This window comes from Camelus bactrianus, chromosome 3, assembly GCF_048773025.1.
Source record: "Camelus bactrianus isolate YW-2024 breed Bactrian camel chromosome 3, ASM4877302v1, whole genome shotgun sequence".
NCBI classification, from domain to species: domain Eukaryota; kingdom Metazoa; phylum Chordata; class Mammalia; order Artiodactyla; family Camelidae; genus Camelus; species Camelus bactrianus.
Window position 1 is genome coordinate 76,552,243 of NC_133541.1, and position 13,764 is coordinate 76,566,006.

Sequence of the window (13,764 nt, forward strand, 5' to 3'; positions counted from 1 at the left end):
AGAAAAAAGTGAGGGAACCCAAATTAACACAAGTATAAATGAAAAAAAGAGACATTACAACTTGTAACAGATATATAAAGGATAGTTAAGAGGCTATTATAAATAACTATATTCCAACAAACTTGGACAACCTAAAAGAAATGAAAAAAATCTTAGAAACATACAACCTTTCAAGACTGAATCAACCTTTCAACAAACAAAAGCTTAGGACCAAATGCCTCACTGGTGAATTTTACCATGCATTTAAAGAGGATTAATACCAGTTGTCCTCAGACACTTCCAAGACATAGAAGAGAATATACTTCCAAACTCATTTATGAGCCCAACATTACTCTGATACCATAACCAGACAAGAACATCACAAGGTAAGAAAATTACAGGCCATTGTTTTTGATGAAATAGAAGCAAAATTCTCCAACAAAACATTAGCAAACTGAATTCAGCAATACATTAAAAGAACCATACATCATGATGAAGTGGGATTTATTCTAGGCATGCAAGTATGGTTCAGCATCTGCAAATTAATCAACATGACACATCACATTAACCAAATAAAGGCTAAAAATCATGTCATCTCAGTAGATACAGAAAAAACATCTGACAAAATTCAACATCCATTTATGATAAAAACTCTCAAAGTGGATATAGAGGAAATGTATCTAAACATAATAAATGCAATATATGACAATCTCACTGCTAATATCAGACTTCATGGTGATAAGCTGAAAGCTTTTCTTCTAAGAACAGGAACAGAACAAAGATGCTCACTGTCACCACTTTTAGTCAACATAGTATTGGCAGTTTAGCCAGAACCATTAGGCAAGATAAACAAATAAAAGGAATCCCATTTGAACCCTCCTACACTGTTCATGGGAATGTAGCTTGGTACAACCACTATGGAAAACAGTATGGAGATTCCTCAAAAGACTAAAAATAGACTTTTTTGTATGATCCAACAATACCACTCCCGGGCATATATCCAGAGGGAACCTTAATTCAAAAACATACGTGCACCCCAGTGTTCATAGCAGCACTATTTACAATAGCCAAGACATGGAAACAACCTAAATGTCCATCAACAGATGGCGGGATAAGGAAGCTGTGGCATACTTATACAATGGAATACTATTCAGCCATAAAAAATGATAGAACAATGCCATTTGTAGCAACATGGATAGACCTGGAGATTGCCATTTTAAGTGAAGTAAGCAGAAAGAGAAAGAAAAATACCATGTGAAATCACTTATATATGGAATCTAAAAAAATTAAATAAAAAAGACAAACCAACTTATTTACAAAACAGAAACAGACTCACACATAAAGAAAACAAACTTACAGTTACCAGGGCAAGGGGGAGAGGATGGGAAGGGATAAATTGGGAATTCAAGATTTACGGATACTACTATATATAAAATAAAGAAGTTTATACTGTACAACACAGGCAACTATATTCAATATCTTATAGTAACTTATGGTGAAAAAGATTATGAAAACAAATATATATTCACATATGACTAAAGCATTATGCTGTACACCAGAAACTGACACAACATTGTAAACTGAGTATACTTCAATTAAAATATATATATAATAAAATAAGTATTCTCTCAGTTAAAAAAAAGGAATCCCATTTGGAAATGGACAAGTAAAACTGTCACTATTTACAAATGACATGATATTATATATAGAAAACCCTAAAGTTGCCACCAAAAAAACCCCAAAAAACAAAAAACAAAACTGTTAGAACTAATCAATGAATACAGGATACAAAATCAATATACAAAAATCTGTTGTGTTTCTATACACTAACAACAAACTATCAGAAAGAGAAGTTAAGAAAACAATTCCATTTACAGTTGCATCAAACAGAACAAAATACCTAGGAATAAACTTCACCAAGAGGTGAAAAATCTGTACACTGAAAACTGTCAGATGCAACCAAAGAAATTAATGAAGACACAAATAAATGGAAAGATATTCCATGCTTTTGGATTGGAAGAATTGATATTGTTAAAATGTTCATACTACCCAAAGCAATCTAGAGATTCAGCGCAATCTCTCTATCAAAATTCCAATGGCATTTTTCAGACATGGAACAAATAATTCTAAAATTTGTTTGGAATCACAAAAGAGCCAAAGCAATCTTGAGAAAGAAGTACAAGCTGAAGGCATCATACTCCTTGATTTCAAACTATACTACTAAGATGTAGTATTTAAAACAGTATGGTGTTACAATAAACAGACACAAAGAACAACAGAACAGAATAGAAAGCCTAGAAATAAAGCCATGCATATATAGTCAATTAATATATGACAAAGGAGCTAAGAATATACACTGGGAAAAGGACACCTCTTCAGTAAACAGTGAGAAAACTGGACAGCCATATGCAAAAGAATGAAATGGACCATTACCTTACACCATATGCAAAAATTAAGTCAACATGGTTAGACTTACAAGATCTTATGGTAGCTCACAGAGAAAAAAATGTGACAATGACTATATATATATGTTCATGTATAACTGAAAAAGTGTGCTCTACACTGGAATGTGACACAACATTGTAAAATGATTATAACTCAATAAAAAATGTTAAAAAAAATGGTTAGACTTGAATATAAAGACCTGAAGCCATAAAATTCCTAAAAGAAAACCATGGGCAGTAAGCTCCTTGACATTAGTGCTGGAGATATTTTTTTATTTTGCATCAAAACAAAGAGAACAAAAGCAAAAATAAACACTTGGGGCTATTTCAAACCTAAAAGCTTCTGCACAGCAAAGGAAACCATTCACAAAACAAAACCCTACTGAATGAGAGAAAATATTCATAAATCATATCTGATAGGGGTTAATACTTAAATATATAAAGAACTCATACAACTAAAGACAAAAAAAATCCAGTTTAAAAATGGGCAGAAATTCAGAATAGACATTTTTCCAAAGAAGAGATATATATGACCAATAGGTTCATGAAAAGATACTTAACATCACTAATCATCAGGGAAATGCAAATTAAAACCACAATGACATATCACCTTACACCTGTTAGAATGGCTTTTATTAAAAAGACAAGAAATAACAAGCGTTGGCAAGGATGTGGAGAAAAGGATCCCACCTACCCTGTCAGTGGGAATGAAAAGTGGTGCAGCCACTATGGAAAATAGTGTGGCGTTTCCTCATAAAATTAAAAATAGAACTACCATAACATCTAACAGTTCCACTTCCGGGTATTTGTCTGAGGAAAGCCAAAATGCTAACTGAAAAAGATACATGCACCTCCCCATTCACTACCACATTATTTATAACAACCAAGATATAGAAACAATCTAAGTGTCCATCAAAAGAGGACTAAAGAAAGAAGATACGGTGTTTGTGTGTGTGTGTATACATATATATATGCAATAGAATATTATTCAACCATAACAGTGAGATTTTGCCAACTGTGACAACATGGATGGATATTGAGAGCATTATGCCAAGTGGATATGTCAGACAGCGAAAGACACATGCTGTATGATCTCATTTACATGTGAAATCTTAAAAAACAACAACGAAGACAAAACCACTCTCATAGATACAGAGAACAAACTGGTGGCTGCCAGTAAGGGGTTAAACAGGTGAAGATGGTCAAGAGGTACAAACTTCCATCTATAAAACAAGTAAGTCCTGGCGGTGCAACATAAAGTATGGTGGCTGTAATACTGCACTGCATACTTGAAAGTTGCTAAGAGAGTAGATTTTAAAAGTTTTCATCACAAGAAAAAAATTTGACTACAGATAGTGATGAATGTTAGACTTAGTGATTATTTTGCAATATATACAGATATTGAATCATCATGTTGTACACTTGAAACTAATGTTATATGTCAGCTATACCTCAATAAGAAAAACAAGGAATTAACTAATTAATTAATTTTTAAAAATTACCCAGGAAAACCAGATTCAAAAGCCCAGGTTATAAAGTTAGGTTGTAAGCTTTCACTTCTAGGCTGTGACCTTAGTTTACAATACAACCGGCTGTTCTTGATCTGTCCCGGACACCACCTCACAAAAGGACGCATTTGGCTCTCTGTGCCTTGTGCGTCCTTAAAGCGTTAGTTAGTCTTAACTTGTAGCCACTGAATGGTGTTCATGAAAAGTGTTCAATTAATGGGTGCCAAACATGAAAAGAATTGATATGCAGACAAGGAAATTAATCTTCCTACCGACTAGCATAGTGAATGTCGATAATTACTGTCTAGGAAGAAGGAAGCTAATTCACACAGCTGGAGATGATAATCAGCAAGTACACTCCAGACTCTAACGTCAGAGCAGTTATCACGGCACAGCCATACCCTCGTTCTCCGTTTGCTTTTTTCAAGAGAAAGGGCCATCCTACTCAAAGTAACAAGACATTTTTAGAGGAGAGGCATTTATAAATCCTAGAATGGCAGAAACATGTTGGAAAAGTTTGGAAATTCATAACCTTTTGGAGGTTAGAAAGGCCTTTCTTCTTCCCTTCCTTGATTTCACATTCATTCCTAACGGTATCTTGTATTGGCTTTTATCTCTGTGCTTCTCTAATCGATTACCAAGAAAAAAACAAAAACAAAGAAACCTAAGAGCTTATTAGCTCATGTAATTCAGTGAAACAGGTGCACCAAGATATTTTGACAAATCAAGACACCATGTAATTTAAAGAAGTTGTTTTTCTTTTTATCAGTCAACTATGTTAATTTCTGCTCTATTCAAAACACAGAAAAATGTATTTTCCATAAGTGAAACTATCAGGAGAAAATGAGACCTTTTAGCATGTAGGACTATCTGTAAACAGTGATGAGTAAAAAAAACTGAAGTTAAGAAACTTCCCTTATTGCTTTAAGCTTGTTTGTAATTTTAGCTGAAAGAAAATGATGCAGTCAGACAAAATTGCAGAAATCCAACTATTTTAGTCTTCTAGGCATAGATGTGTACAAATTTATATCTTTCTGATATAACCCATCCACTTCACTTGGATGCCACAGGGAAACTAAGCCTGCATGCTGAGTGAATAGTTGTTCTCGGTGGGGGAAAAGTGACTCGGAAGGTTTTTCAGGTAAATGAGCAGCCTGAAGACTGTTCATTTAGTTGGTACTATTACTATTGCTGCAAAGTAAAACTAGTGGAGAATAAGATCAGTAGTTACTCAGTTCCTGATAAGTTTAAATATGTTAATATGTGACTGACATAGACAAACACAACCAGAAGTGGTCGCCCACGTATCCACCAACCTGACCATGGTTTTGTTCGCCCTCCAGGGAGATACAGCTCTGAGAGTGACGTGTGGAGCTTTGGCATCCTGCTCTGGGAGACCTTCAGCTTAGGGGTCTGCCCATACCCCGGAATGACGAATCAGCAAGCCCGAGAGCAAGTGGAAAGAGGTGAGCCCCCAACACAGGGCAGTGTGTCCACATCCAGCGACAGTGCTGTGTCTACATTTCCCGGCGGAGGCGGGGATGTAAACAGCAAGAACGGGTGTTGGTAAATCTACTTTTGAACCTTACAGATGGTGTGGCTCTTACACAACAAAAACCAACAACAACAACAAACTTCAAAAGATTCCAACATTTTAAATATAAAAAGCGGTAGGCTTTGCTCCCACTGCCTCTGCCTCGCACGGCATTTGCAAGGCTGTGCCATTCACTGTCTTCGAGGGAAGTGAGGTTGAGGAACGCTACCTATTTTTTTTTATTCTATGCCAAATAAACACCATTAATATTACTGCAAATTGAAATGTAGTTAGACGTCAGGAAGAAGCAGTCGAGTGTTCCCAGACAGAGATAGGAATAAGTAGGTGATGGTGACACCCTCACCGCACTTGTGTCATCCACGCCTTTCAAAAGAGAAAATACTGTGGACAGAATGGCAGCCCCCGGGCGGGGCATGTGGAAGGACTGGCTTGCTTCCTGCCTCTCGGAATTTGACTTCCTGAGGCAAATGCACACAGGCACGTCCGTGCCACCCAGCACGCTGCTCGGACACTGCCAGGTGACTGAATTAAAGACAAGATTCTTCTCAGACCATAAGGGAATATAACTCATATTCATTTGTATTTCACTTTTGAATTGGTGTTTATAAACCCTCATCCACTCTTCATCTTCAGAAACCTGAATTGAGGAGATGATTTTTTTTTTAAAACTCTGCCCACAGCATTGAAAGCAAATACTTAGAGCAACTAAAGCATGCATTTGTATGTGATTTACGTTACATCAGACTTTGTGACACATGAACAAACTAAAAATGGGTTCTTTGAACTAGAAGGTAATTCTATAATGTTGAAATCTGCATCACTTGTAGAAAAAAAAAAGTTTGCTCTAAAATGGATTTTTTGTTTCTATTAACTGACACTGTAAGGTACTAAAAATGACAAGCAGCACAATGCCCTCTGTGAATATTTTAATCTTATCTCCATTCTAAATTCTCTGTTCTCCTCTTGGGTGTTCAGGATACCGAATGTCGGCCCCTCAGCATTGTCCAGAGGACATTTTTAAAATTATGATGAAGTGTTGGGATTATAAACCTGAAAACCGCCCCAAGTTCACAGAACTTCAGAAGGAGCTCACTGTCATCAAGAAGAAAATCACATAGTGACGGAACAGCGCAAACCCTGCCCGCCTCCAGGACTCCATCCTCCACTCTCGTTCACAATGAGTTTATACCACATTATGTGCAGCAGTCTTCTAAGGTTATTTTTTTTTATTAACTGTTTTTTTTACACTATGTGCCATTAAAAAAGGTCAAAGTTAAATGCATTCAAGAGACAGACAGTCCTACCAAGGGCTTTCTTGCTCCCCACCGCAATCCTGCCATTTCAGCCTGTTGTAAATAGAAAAGCACAGGCTCTAAATGTGAGGGGGAACCAGTCCGTCTTTGTCACACCAGGACCCTTGCTGTTTCTCAGAGGTTCTGACTCCCGGCCCAGCTCATGGGCCACTGGCCTCTGCCACAGACCCTGCTCCGTCGGTGCTGTTGGCTGCACTGGTCACGCCATGTTCGCAACATTCCAGCCAAGGCTGGCTTTCCGCTCTGCTAAGGAAGAGTGTATTTGTCAACATCATTTTATGTTGGGAATTATTTGGACCTCCTAAGGTTTTTCTTTCCTTTCTTGCCAGAAATAAGCGCAGCGTAAGAATCCTCATGTTCCGGTTTTATTAGTAAGGCTGCTGCTTCCCTCCGCTTCCGTTCAGGCATCAGAAAATGATGCATGAAACGTCCTCAAAGAGCACACTTTTAGTTGAGGCCACAGCTTTTCAAGGATGTTGTAGAGAGCTGTGACAGCAAGAAGTAAGTTGGAACAGGAGGGTGGTCTGGAGAAAAGGGCAGCTAGACGGTCATCAAAGAGAAGAAAAGGAAAATATAGAATCTGCCTTCTTATCAGAGTTATGCCTTCACACACACACACACACACACACACACACACACACACACACACACACACACACCCTCTTTATTTTATGGTTTGAATTCATCAAAACGATTCTAAGAAATGTTTATTTTCAGGAGTTCATATTTAAAGCCTTCTTAATGGCCTCAGAAATTTTTGTAGAGGAACTTCAAAGCACAAGTCCACAGAAATAACAACATACTTTTGGTTAAGGACCTTCCCTTAAGAGGAGAAATCCCAAAATTTAATTCCCTTCATGTGAGCCAGTTTCCAAAGCTGTCAGAATTTCATGATCCTAGTTCATAAACATATCCATGTGTGTACACACGTGGGCGTGTGCATGTAGACACACACACACACACATAAAACTAAGAAGCCAGGAAGCTGTAAATGGAGTAAATGGTCAAGAAGTGAAATGAAGATTATTAAGGAAACAGAGAGAGAGAGAGTCAGCCCTCCTACCGCCACTTGCCCCCTTCGTTTACTCTTACACTGTTACCTGGAAATCCCTATCATTAGCTGACAGGTATGCAAGCACAGCTCTGGAGATGCTTCACAGGAATAAAATGTTAACACAGAGTTGAAACTAGAATTCTGTTTAGCTGAATCTTAGCTGCATCCAGGGAACTTACCCCATGCTCTGTGTATAGTTGCCTCTCAGGATAAATATGTGTGGAAGAGATGGTCACGCTCAGGGGTAAATGTGGCTTGGGAGCTTTTAATAAGAGCTCAGGCCTGTGTCCAAAGAGCACATTAGTGACTGTTTGGTCTCCATTCATTGGAAGAGCTTCTGGGATAGAAAATTCCTCCTACCACCTCCAGCTCTTTGCTGCCCGTGAATATCACTGCACAAAACTCACACTCAGTTGATTTTAAAGAGTATACAGGATAATACTGAAGAGAAAAATGGCTTGTGTCCACCATTTCAGTCTCCTTGCCAGCTTTGTACACATTTAATGATTACCACACCCAGACTAAAATGAAAGTTTGAATACACTTGCCCTCAAAAATACTGCAGTATACAAAACAGCTTTTTTTTTTAAATTAGCATCGTTTCCCTTCTGTCAAATATTGGAAAGAAATGAAGCCTTCTCTTGATGGTGTATACTATGGTCAGTTAAAGCACAGATTCATGAATTAAGACCTCTAGTCTTCGGGCACTTGCCAGCTTTCAAAAGCAAGAAAAAAAATGGGGACATTTCCACTCTTTGTCAGTATTTCCAAGTGCATCTCTCTGTACTATTCTTTATTTAAAGAAAACAGCCTCCCATCACTGAGCAGCCCCAATGCTAAGCTCTCAGTAAAAGAGAGAATGATGGTTCGGGCTTCAATTTTGTGAAGACCTGAAGTTTAAATCTTTGCATTCTGGTGCAAAGGATGAACATGGCATTGATATTTCACTCATCCAGGCTGTTAGAATTTGCAATTCACATCATAACTCTGTGCTTAAATTAAAGAAGCTTTTCAAAACATCATGACATCTGCAGCATTTAAATTCTATTTTCTTCTTTGTCCCAAAGCAAGCAGTGGTATAGTTCAGGATTAATAACGCATTGGGAGTCTTTCAGGATCATATCAGTTGCAGAGAATATTAAATTTCATATAGGCACATGCATTAAGAAAAACTTATGCAGATCATTTTTTACCGTTAATTTTGTTGTGCTCGAAGCATAATTTATTCATCCCTTCTGTCACTGATAATTATTGGAATTATATACTTCAGGAGGCTAATCCATATCCGAAAAGCACACGTACAAATACTGTTCTGAATTTGCAAGTTGATGTAGAAAAAGAAGTCTTCAGAAATACATAAAATCATATGACTTGTTTAATAAGAAAACAGTTGTAACCAAAACTGCCACTGGTCTGAATGCAATTCAGCCAGGTCACAAATCTTTGTGTTGTTAATGGCTTTTTTCAAGCATTGCATATATTACTCCTATACAGTTCCTGTCATAATTCCTTAAATTTATGAATACGGAATGAGGGGAGGGTAAGCCCAGGCAGTCTGACTCTCACCTGCATTTTTCTACCTTGAATCATCAAGGAGCCTTTATGACAAATATATAGGTAGGTTATCATTTTTCAAGGAAATAAGTCTTTTATTGTCAAAATAACATTTATTACCAACATTTGAAACCTTAAATTATTTTGTATTCCATGTAATCTAAGGTTACTTCCCAAAGCCAACATATTCTTTCTCTTCCAGGAATATAATAATAAAGGATTAATAAGTTTGTTTAGACTTTCAAAACCAGAGATTTCATTTCAGTCCATCCTGCCACTAGGTCCCCAGTGAAAGGTCTCATGTAATCACTTCTCTTTTCTCTCCCTAATTTCATATTGTCAATAAAGTTCTTCATCCATAATTCACCATTTTATCACAGATACGCTCTTACTGAAACATCTCGCTAGCAGGTCAGTATAGAAGATGAGTCTAATTCTATCAGCCATTATTCAGTGCACATTTCACAACTATTTTTCATTTGAGGGTTGTTTCTAAAAGAAAAGAAAATGTTTATTCATTGAAATAGTCTTAATTTCCTTTAAGCCACGATATAGTTTCCTTGTCTACGTTATACTAATGTTTCAGTTCTGACATACAGTTTTATATGAAGTTTGGCTAATAGCACTAAAATAGCCATGGCTTCACAGTACTGGTGTGAGATTGTGTCAAGAAGTAAGTGTTTTAATTATAATATATGCCACACACTGTGGACCTTGCAGAGGGACAAACATAAAAATTAGGATGCAGAAATGCATGTCCAGGTCGTGTGTTGCTGCCATTCGGTGATCTCAGTCACACCGCTGTATAGTCCATTCTGGGGAGTCATCAGCTGTTCTAGAAACGTACCTGGAAGCCTTCCTTAGTATACAGTGTGAGCACTATTCTGTGGCCGTGTGTCCTTTGAAGTGACGTTGATGGATTCTTTCTGAAAAGAGGTTGTTTGCCTCAACCCTGTTTACATATATATACACTCCCCAATCACACCATTGATATTTTAGATATTTCTTATCAACAGACCTGATTGTCCATAAACACCATTCTGAGTCATATGAAGACTGACTTTTGTATTTAGGAGTTCAGAGCCCTCACACAAAACAGACTAACGCAAAATACAAAGAACAACAAAGGGGACAAATAATTGAAAAAGACAAGGTTTCTTTATGTATTAATATGTTAATTAAATGAAAACAAAGATTTTATATGAAAATGAGTTTATATGACATTTCCATTATACTATTAAGTTAGCATGAAAGTTTACCATTAAAATAAAGTGTTACCTCTTTTGTTACTAACTCTGATTTGCTGATACATATCAGGAATTTTTTAATTAAATATTTTAGTTTTATTTATTTTTTTCTGTTTTGATTAGCTTCATATCAAATCTGAATACTGTATTATTTGGGAGAATACAGACCTACATATTAATTTCTGTAAGAGAAAACACTCTGATTTAAAAGTCCAGATTTCAAGATGACCTCCTTGAAGGAAATACTGGTACAGTTGTGGAGTCCCATAAAATTCTCCTTTAAAAAATAATGCTGTAATACAGAAGGTGTATAAGCTATATATGTTAGTCATAATTCAATTTAAGGAAATATTTATTGCCCCTTGAAAACCATCCTACTGCCTCATACTGCTTCAAAGATTAAATTCTGAATTGTTAAGTGTAGCCATTAAAACTCACTTAGCTGCCCGAGAAGGACAGATTCTTGGAGGTGGTAGAAAAGTCCTGCTGTAGTAAATTCCTAGTCACTTTAAACTGCAGAGCAGTAATGAGCAGAGGCTTCAGCACACCTGTTAATAAGGAGCTGAGGCGAGCATCCACAAAGGAAGAAAGGAAAGAACCGGTTACTCTGAGGCAGGACGAAGCCACCCCTGCAGAGAGTGTGGGATAATTAAAGTGGAACAGTGAAGACCCGGACAATGAATGTCATAGGAGGCCTGAGGGAGCAGGGCCACCAGGCCACAGCCTTCCTGTAGAAAATGTAAAAGATATTGCAGTCAGAAGAAGCAAAAGAGGTCACCCCTCCCGCGCACTTGGGGCCGTCCTCCGTCCCCAGCTCAGAGGCCGTGCTAGGTGGGGAGGGAGACACGTGCTCAGTGTCCTGCCAACTAAAGGGTTTGTCATGTGTGTTTAGACTGAAAAGAGACGACTCAAAGTCTCTCTATGTGTGAGTTAGTGACACCCTCTCTTAAGCTAAGATCACTGATTGTTCTCACTGTATTATAAATCTCTGGCAGCAGTGGGTGAGAGCATGCTGAGATCGGCCTTGTCTCGTCTCTCCTCTAACGTTAACTACCTGGCCCCTGGCGTTACCCCACCTCCCTGCAACGAGCTCTGCTCTGGAGAAGCATGGAACCCAGCAGGGAAGGAGGAAAAGACTCATTCTCCTTGCCTTTATACTCAACATTTTAGGGAAAGCAATCGCAAAGTCATCCTAAAGCCAGGCACAGCCCGGCGAAGGGCAGGCGTGGACGGCAGAGAGAGAGGCACCCAGAAAGACTGAAGGGCAGGAAGGGCAACAGCAAAGAACCACTGCAGGGTGGCTCGTGGGCTCACCTTCCAACAAATCAATGCAGCATCAGTAAGGGAAAGCGAATCCTCAAAAGCCAATTTAGAGGCGCTTCCTGCTGCATTTTATTAAAGTTTACATGCCTCTCAAGTCTCTACAACATTTCTTAAGGGGCGTTGAATTGGATATTGATTTGATTTTCTTTATGCTGCCTCTATTTCTCAGGAGGTAGCCACTGTTGAATGAGAATGACTCTTGCTGGGTGTTTCTGCAAGGATGCAGACATGGCAGGGGTTCTGCCGGCTCCCTAAGCAGTGAGGAGCTGAGCAGTGGGGCACGCATGTCTGGGGTCACCCACACTGGGGCAACTGCTGTCAAAGTTTCTGCCTTTAATTTTATTAAAGAAAAGATACTTGCAACATAAAGACAGATTTAGCTTTCCTCCTTGCTGGCAAACTTGGAGGAGCCCCAAACCAAAAATATTTAAGATTCACTCTGAAAAGATTCAAATCTTCAATTTCTAAATCATCTTCCCAAACATTCCCATTAAAGCCAGAAGATGTGAGTGGTCTACAAAGTAATAAAATGTTGTAAGTGATGGTAATGACCCCAGGAGCAAAATTTTGCAGTATGTTTTCCCTCAGTGTGATTTATTCAGAAGCTTTTCTTGAACTACCACCATGTCAGGTTCAGGGAAGCCTGCTGGATGCTAGTTTTTCTGGGTTTTTTTTTTTTTTTTTTTCTCCTTTCTGGTTGGTACTTCTTTTTCTCATATTCAGTTTCTTAATCCTTACTTTACCAAAACAGAAAAGCCTTTTTGTCATCAGCTTTTATCAGATAATACCTTAATTGACGTGGACCAAAGAGTTTCTCCTCAGGCTTTCTTTCAGGAGGCCCTTGCTTTGTAGGGAGCTCCCTGGCCTCCACTTACTGAGGCCAGTGGCACACCCTGTACATGAGCGGCCCCGTGGCAGACACAGCTTAGAACACAAAGAAGGCCTCGCTGTAGTCTTTGTGGTGGAGACAGGACAGTTAGGCCACAGATGTGTCTGACGAGTGACGCTACCAACAGAGGTTCCTGGGAGACTTTTCGGGATGGAAAGATCCCTGTGTGCAAATGTGTCCTGGGAAGCAGCCTGCTGACTCAGCCAAATAAGCTCACTAGGTGACCCGTCTCCAAAGAAATGTTAAAATGCTAATAATGATTATTTTAAACCCCTGGGCATATTCAGCTTTTCCATTCCACTCTTCTGTGCCAATTCCTTTTGTTTTCCTTCACACTTTTCTGGCCAGTGTATGTCTAAAAGTATTGCAGGTTTGCAATGGCAAAGAGGTTTTCCCTAGCTTCAGAAAAGAGGGTAGCAAACATAAAGACTTAAGTTCAAAAGAAGCCAATCTACCCAGACACACCGACCGCAGAGCGCCACTGTGTTAAAACATAAGCTCTACCCTACACTTCCCCCAGAGCAGTGCCTTTCCTAAAACGCCAGACATCACACCTTTCTCCTGTCTGCTACGAACAGCTCTAGGATCCAGATAGGCACCTTCCAGAAGCAATCCAAAACAGAAGTTAAAATGACATGCTAAGAAGCCAGATTTCAACCATTAAAGCAGACAACAGAAACACTACTTCACCCCTTTGTACTTGTTAGAGCACCCATGAAAAAACTGTAACCATCTAGGCAATTCACCTGATCACAGGAGCTAATACCTTATTTTGAAAGCAAAGAATAGATGTCACTGGGAAAGATCAACATTTTGGGCAACACAGGATGAGGAGAAGGTGGCCGTTAAAAAGGAATCCCAGTTCCCACACTGGAGCAGCAAAAATCTGAGAATGAAA

At 38.6% G+C, this 13,764-nt stretch overlaps 1 protein-coding gene across 10 annotated transcripts in view; it reads left to right on the forward strand.

Annotated features, from left to right (window-relative positions):
• Positions 1-13,092, forward strand: part of FER (FER tyrosine kinase) — a 364,680-nt gene extending 351,588 nt beyond the window's left edge. For all 10 annotated transcript variants that reach the window (XM_074360443.1, XM_074360438.1, XM_074360441.1 and 7 more), the window contains 2 exons: positions 5,275-5,397; positions 6,462-13,092. In XM_074360443.1, the coding sequence (XP_074216544.1) occupies positions 5,275-5,397; positions 6,462-6,604 (266 nt within the window). In that variant the 3' untranslated portion in view covers positions 6,605-13,092. The remainder of the gene's footprint in view (positions 1-5,274; positions 5,398-6,461) is intronic.
• Positions 13,093-13,764: the final 672 nt, after the last annotated feature.